This window comes from Heloderma suspectum, chromosome 3 (assembly GCF_057233095.1).
Source record: "Heloderma suspectum isolate Gila_16-S chromosome 3, 16-S_ref, whole genome shotgun sequence".
NCBI lineage: Eukaryota > Metazoa > Chordata > Lepidosauria > Squamata > Helodermatidae > Heloderma > Heloderma suspectum.
In genome coordinates this window covers 139,730,610-139,738,494 of record NC_139460.1, presented here as the reverse complement: position 1 = coordinate 139,738,494, position 7,885 = coordinate 139,730,610, and the positions used below count along the sequence as shown (strand labels likewise).

The 7,885-nt window shown below is 39.9% G+C and overlaps 1 protein-coding gene across 1 annotated transcript in view; it reads right to left on the bottom strand.

Moving 5' to 3' along the window:
- Positions 1-2,097: 2,097 nt before the first annotated feature.
- The window catches only part of DOCK9 (dedicator of cytokinesis 9), a 177,674-nt gene continuing 171,886 nt past the window's right edge, over positions 2,098-7,885 (bottom strand). The window contains exon 53 of the mRNA XM_084844704.1: positions 2,098-3,491. Within this exon, the coding sequence (XP_084700830.1) occupies positions 3,369-3,491 (123 nt within the window). The 3' untranslated portion in view covers positions 2,098-3,368. The remainder of the gene's footprint in view (positions 3,492-7,885) is intronic.

Genomic DNA, 7,885 nt, shown 5'->3' with positions numbered 1-7,885 from the left:
ATGGCAGTTAGGAAGAGTAATGGACAGAGCAATCCTGTGGTCCCTGGAGAGCATCCCAGAGGCCATAGGATATTTTTTTTTTAGTCCCCCTCTGGAAGCTGTAGACACTGCTACAACCTTTGGAAGGGGTCCCAAATTTGATCCCTGCCCCTGCCCCCTTGCAACCACTGCAGAAAGAAACCACTGCACCTGCTTTCCGAGGTCTCAAAAGCAGCCCTGGATAACCTCATAGAGTTCTGAAAGGGGGCATTCCAGTGGGTGGGGAGGGTCCAGGATATGAAAAACCCTATGACCTCTCCAGTCCCAGAGAGCCTCCTCTAGATGGAATCAGAGATCCCTCTAGAGGAAAAATAAAAAGGAGGAAAAATCACCTTTGTTGCTCCTCCCGTCCTCTGGCAATAGCCCAGTAGGGCATTGGATACTCAGAAGCTTCCGAGTTCAGAGGCTTCCATCTAATGGGGGCACAACCATAAGATTGTGCCTTGAATTGTTTAATTAGTAAGAAGTAAATTCCACTTTGCATGGGTGTATGAAGAACCACTGAGCTGTATTTTATACCAGGGAACAGCAGGCACCTGTCTTCTGCGATGGAGAACAGGATGCAGAGTATCTGGGTGTGGAGGCTTAGAGCTAATGCATAAACAGCACACACCACTTTTGTGACTCCAGGGTCATGGCACAATGGTAGGGTGTTGGCAAATCACCTCCAACAGTGCTAGAAACTGCCATGGGTCCAGCAGGTGATGTGGGAACCTCTGCTCAGGAACTTGGAAAGCTGCTGCTAGAATTATCAACACTGGGCTACATGGAAAAATAATGTGATCTGGTATCAGGCAGCTTCCTATGTACTGCTGTCATTGGTGAGTAGGTATGCTGGCTGCTAGGGACTACCCATGGCCAAAGACTGCCCTGTGGCCCCCTTATTTGCCAGCCATGTATTCTGTTTGAATAAGGCTCAAAATACATGCAGTGATGATAGATTGTATCTTTAAATCCAGATCAGCATCACTCATGTCAGAAAAGGGGTGGGGACCTATTTAATAAGAGGCATTTGAGTAAAGACAACTCTCCCTACAACCCTCTCTCAGAGCACCTTTCTCTAAGGCCTGATCTATACACACTGCAGGATGAGGGCGGAACCACTTCAGAATGCAAGCAGGGGGTGCCTTTTTTAAAACATCCTTCCCCATAAAAAGGTTCCTACAATTAAAAAAAAGGCATTAGGGAGAAAAGTTCTATCCCAGCCCTCCCTGCTCTGCTTGTTTCCTACTTGAACAAATATTTTCCCATAGGAATGTATTCAGAAGTGTTATTCCTTCACTCGCAAACTGAAATGCACAGTGCATTCTATCTCAGGACTCCGCCACCTCATTCTGCTACATATTAAGAGCAAACCTCAGTCAGGCTCATGTCAGTATCACTGCCTGGCTGGGTTGGGGAGGAGTTTGGGTTGGGGCTATGGACTGCAGGGAGTTGAGCTATGGGAAGGGGGAATTCCACACTCACCAACGATAGATCCTGCTTGCTCTCTAGATTTGGCCTCCATCTTCTGCTTTACACTGTGATTTGGGGCAGATCTGGATTTAACACACATTGATTAGTTGCTGTACGCATAGCTTGACCATCAATGTAAGTTCTAGGCAGGAATGCTTGCCTCGTGCAACAAGGGCAAGAACAGCAACAGGCTCACTGGCCCCAGCTGTCCTTGCACTCCATGTATTCTCTGCTGCCCTCCATCTGTTGAAAGAGGTCTGCAGTAGGAAGCATTTTGGACTCATGCAGGCTCCCCATGCACTTTAGAACCCTGCATGATCAAGTGTCTAAATCACAGAGGGAACCTACTTAAGTACAGCAAGCTCCCTGCTGCAGACCTTCACCTTCTAATGTGTGGAGGGTAGTGGGGTTGGGCGACAAGGATGCGATGTAGGGGGCAGACCAGCTATTGCTTCCCTGATCTTCCCTCATGCAAGGACTTGAACACCTGGATAGGACTCTAGAGATTCTACATATGTTTCACATAGTTATTTTTAGCTTGCTTATGTAGTGGATACTTCAGTGATGGTAACAACACAGGGCACAGTTGAAACTGAAGTTATTGAAAGTAATCTATATGAAAAAATATTATCTGATGTTTTCTCAGTAAGAGACATCAGAGAATATTTCCAAGTTTTATTTAGGAGTATAATTTACAGGAAATCTTAATACATAGCAGAAAAAAACTAAACCACATATTTATATCCCAGAAGGATCTTGAAAACAATTAGTGCCATTTATGAAAATAATGTAATGAGTGATTTTATTGAATTGGTTTGCCTTGCAGTAAGTAGCAAAATAAAATGATCAACTGAATTCTACATAAATTAAATCTTTTTTTTTAATATAGATATAGTATATTGTTTAATTACAGCAGGACAGTGATTCCAGTTAAATAAAATTAAAATGCTTTATCCTTCTCCAATAGAAAATTATTAATTCATGTTTTAAAACAATATAGCTTTAAATGACATCACCATTTACCACAGTAGTTATCACCACTTATATACTCCATCACTTTGGCAAAAATGATGTATTTTTTAAAAACAGTGCTAAATGTTACAGAAACTGTATACAACCTCATATTGCACTTATTTATATACAATAAACTGTAAACCAAAATAGAGCATTTACTTGGAATGAACATGAATTTGTCACAATTGTAGATGAAAGCTGGTATGAATATTAAAAATATTTAGAAATGCAATACGTTTATGTACAGACTTATGAGCTTTATTAACAAATATGTACATTTCTTGTGTACTACATAGTATTATAGTGACCTTTGGTTGGATGCAATTGCTTGATCAATTTTAAGCTTATATGCTCTCCAAAGTGCCAACAAGGTATAAAATGGAGTACAACTGTTAGTCAACAGTACAAAAAACCCTACTTCTACTTATATTCACCCCCCAAATTAGTGCCTATTTAGTCCAATAGTGTTTGTACTTTATATCAATTTGTATGTGCATACACTGAAGAACACTTTCATGGTTTATGTCTGCAAACCTACATTCGACAACATCTGCCTGTAATGTGCCATTCATTGTATAATACTATTATAAGAACAAAAGGAAGTTTCCCCAAACACTTCTGTGGAAACTGAGAATTTTTAATATTGCCAGCAGAATATAAAAAATATGTGCACCATCAGTATATGTTTTTGAAATCTACCACCTATTATTTCCTTATCCCTGACTGATCCAAAGATCTAAGCATTCACAATTGTTAGAATCTACGTAGTCCTTTTTCAACTTTGGATTTCATCCTGAGTTTGCAAATGATCAAAAATCCACTTGTGTTCCAAGTTAAAGGTGCTTTCATTTACAAAACACTTATGCGACTGAAGAAGAGCTGGGCATCCCGTGAACTGTTGTGCTTGTTGGTGTCCCACTAATGGCATTGAAAATGTGTAGTGAGTTAGGCATTACACTGGCCTTTTCTTCCACAGCAGTAATCTTAAAGAAAGAAAACACACATACGTTTTACACACTGTTGGTGGAAAAAGGCTTCTCAGAACTGTGGGATAACCATGGTCTATGCTTTGGCTGCCAGCCAAAATGTGAACAGGACTACTGGAGACCTAACTTCAAATGAGAGCAGCAAATCATTTTTATATGAAACCAAGCCCAAATGCATATTTGCTTGGAAGCAATGTCTCATTGATGTAAATGGAATGCATTTCTAGGTAATTTTGATAAGGACAGGGTACAAGTCTCCACTGACAAAATATATGAAAATAGGTCAAGTCTGGAAACCTTATGGATCAATATCAGTTTTTCAAGATAGTGCAGGATAAAGATGGTTAACTAAAATTCACTGCTGTATTATGATACAGGCCTCTTCATTATTTCCTTCCAGAAAATAGATCCCCTTCTTTTAAAAACCAAATTCCTCTTTTTTGTATAAGTAGGCATATAAAAAATATTCTTTTTTGAGAGTATTCAGTTACACAATAATATGAGATGCAGTCAGTGTTCTCATCTAAAGCTAAACTATAGTTTAACATGACCAAAAACGAGCCATGCAAATCTTGTTCTCGTGCACTCCCGCTTCCGCATAACCAGGAGGAGGAGGAGCTTGGAAGTTGCAGTGTGTTGACTGGAACAACTGACTGAAGTTAACATTAGCTATAGCTCATTTAAAACAAGCCAGTGTCAAACTGTGGTTTCTGAACCCAACCACAGTTAATGTTAACCACAGTTCCAGGTCCAGACAACATGCAAGCTGTGGATAAGTAAAAGTAGAAATAAGCTTCTGAACAATTCCCAGCTCCATGGGAGGGGCTGGGGCGGGAGGCTCACAGCCACTTGTTCTGGCTTGTGCACATCTTACTAAACCATGGTTTAGCATGACATGCAGCCACAGAATGAGCAACTACTTAGTTTATTAGTTCAAAGGAAGAAATCAAGCCTAAGTTTGCACGTCAATAAAAAAGTAACACATTTTATCTTGTGCCATTGGAGCAAAAGGCAACACAAAACTAGAAAGAGAAACTAAAAGGTATTACCATCCCAGCTGATCACATTTTCAAAGCAGCATAGGGGGAAAGGGAAGGAAGAAAGAAAGAAAGATGCCCATTAAGATTTCTACAAAATATATTAAAACTTTTTGAACAGAAACGTTGTTTAATCTCTTCAACATGTATTTAAGAAAGACAAATGGACACATTAGTGTTTGCAGAATAGGTAGTTCAATCAAACTTACATGCTTCAAAAATACAACACAAATACTTAGATATTTAAATAAAATGAACTTCCATATGTATCATTTAAACTTTCACCTAAGAGTTTCTTCCCGTTATAATTTTATGTCTCTATAGAAAAACACCAGATCTTCTCATTTACATGGAATATAACATGACATCTCTGTCACGGAATATTGAACATATGTACTAATATTGAACATATGTACTAATTCTTGAACATCCAACCATATCATGCATTGCTGGAACATAGTCATGGCAGGAGTCATTCTTTTAGCCATGTAACCTATAGTAGCTGTGTTGACAGGTGATACTTAGCACAGTATCACCTTAAATCAGGGGTGTCAAATAGGTGGAGTCCTTCTATCAAAGGCCTTGGTTGGCGCAGCATCAACTCCGCAATGCTTTCCCCACTGGAGAAAATGTGGGGTAGGCAAAGCACTTAGGACACTGCTCTCCCTCCCAACTGGAAGGGCAAACAGTATGCTAAGTAAGGGGAATCCCTACTGTCATCTCCTGTCAGTGATCAGAGATAACAGCAGGAAATCCTCTCCTGCTAGGCTCCCCAAGCCCCCACTAGTCTCCAGGGGGCAGGGGCATGGGGATAGGGTAGGGCTTGCAGAGTGAGCCCAAGCCTCTCCAGGCCAGATTAGGCCCACGGGCCAGAGGTTCCCTATCCCTGCCTTAAATTGTTTCATTTTTTTAGCAGGACAGGATTGAGCAAAGTGAAAGAAAAGGAAGATGCTGGTGCTGGTTGTTCATCATACAGCAAGATAGGCCACTGCATTTAGATCTGACTCTCCTGTGATGACTGCTCTGGTTATGCACCATCAGTATCCTTGTCACTCTATTCTTTTAAAGTTCTTCTTACCATGGAACTGATTTTGTGAAAGTGTCTGCATTGTATCAACTATACAGGAAGAAGTGAAAGATGATTTAATGGTAGGCAACTCTATTAATTTATAGGAGTTAACAAATCATAGCATGTCTATTACCAAAACTAACTTCGGATAAAACAAACAAATCAGGATGGAAGTCTTAACCATTTCCTTCATCATTAAAATCATTACTTACTGTCAATTTGCAGCAAATTTAAATAATCCTACCTAAGGTGATATCTTAAGACAACTTTTATACTTGTTGCTGTATATACAGACCATTCCTTGAACCCATTTCATTTGGGTTTCAGGCCTGGTTTTGGTACAGAAACTGCCTTGGTCACCCTGAATGATTTATGATGGAAGAAAGGCAGGAAAGCGTGATTCTGTTGATTCTCCTGGACCTCTCAGTGGCTTTTGATACTGTGAAGAATATGTAGGTCCTGAGGGAAAAGACCTTTAAAGTGTGATGTAAAACGTATAATCAGTTTATTATATAACATAGCATTGCTGTGATTATGGTGGTTAACAGGGAGAAATGAAAAGGTTACCTCTGAGGCCTCACAGTTACTTTGTATGTGGGGCCTGCTGCTGACAGCCTGCCTACAGCCAGGAAAGTTACTGTTTTGTTACCCAGGAAGAAGTTATGGATCTTAGGAAGTTTACAGTTAGTCCAGTTGCTTATATACTGGGCAGGAGAATCAAAATGATCAGGTTTGATAGGCCCGTTAATGTACATTCTATTTCGTCTTATTGGCTCATAAATATAGGCCAACAGACTGACAGCTAACGGTGTGTTAAAAGGTAATTGGTCAGTCTGTTCCAGCTACAGTGTATAAAAGAACACTCCCAATACTGTCTATGGTCAGTCTGGACACTCAGCAAGGCAAAGAAGAGTCTGAGGAAGGAGAAGATAGCAGCACAGCCTAAGGGAAGAGGCTGGAGAAGATGTGGCACTGAAATCATAGAAGGCAGAAGCTAGAAGAAGACGACTCCAGAAGTGGTGCTTCTGGTCAGATTGTCAGTGGAAGGCAGGTGGCCTCAAGAAGCACCAAAACTTCAGAAGGAGGCAGCTGAGTGGTTTTTTTCTCCTCAGGGAGCTCTAAGTCCAACATGAGACACAGCTGAGACATGTTTTACAGCTGTATCCTTCCAATGAGTTCATGACCAGAGGGGGAACTTCAGATTTAGACCTCCAAATCATTCTGCATGAACTAACTGGGATGGAGGAAGAAAAAGGGTAATTGGCAATGGGGTTTTAATAGGGAAGTGAATTAGGAAATAGCTAATTCATAAAAGAAACAGTACCCTTAAAACCAAATAATCAGTAAAACACATTTATAACATCAAATCTTAACATATAATTGTACATTCTAATATGTAAGTAAGTTTTAAACAAACCATAGTATATTTCCTTTAACTTTTAAATAAATTTCCTTGTCTATCCATCTCATGCCTATAGCCTAGAAAGGGCCTTCCCCAACCTGGCATCCTCCATGGCCATGCTGGCTGGGAATTATGGGAGCTGCAGTCCAACACATCTGGATGGTGCCAGGTTAGGGAAGGTTGGCATAGAACCTTGCTACTGAGTGTGTGCTAAGACTATATGCTTTCTTAAGAATTGAATGGTGGCAGTGGAAAACTAAGGGATGAGAAACTGAGGTTTCTCTTATATAGTGCATCTTTATATAGTGACATCTGGGTGTCATAAAAGTGGGGCAGGGATCCCAATCTTTCACATATGGTGGGCACTGTGGTGGTATTCTAGAGTGAATTCTTCCACCACTGAACATGATCTGGATTGACTATGGTTTGGGGGCACAGTGATATGGTGATTCCACTCCTACTTTCCAGAAGTCAGTCTCTTTCTAGTGTTTTAATGTTGATTTAATTTTATATTTTTACTGCTGTCTTTATATAAACCACCCCAGGACTCCCTTTTTCGTTATGAAAACAAAGATGTTCTACCTGTAAGGAAAGCTAAAAAACATTTTAAATAAAAAATAAATGAAGGGCAGAGTAACAATTGCACAACAAATTACAATGAAACCAACAAAATCAAGTGCAAGTAGCAATGAAAAACTGGTGAACTTTTCTTGGCTGATTATTCCATCTTAAAAGACTGATGCATAACTGGAGAGGAATTCTGTAAAGAATACATTTAGAGTTTGCGCCTTCAAATTAAATACTAAAAAAATATGGAATTAAAAAAAAATAGTAAAGATTCTATCTATAACCTATTACCTAGGATACCCTGAATGAAATACTT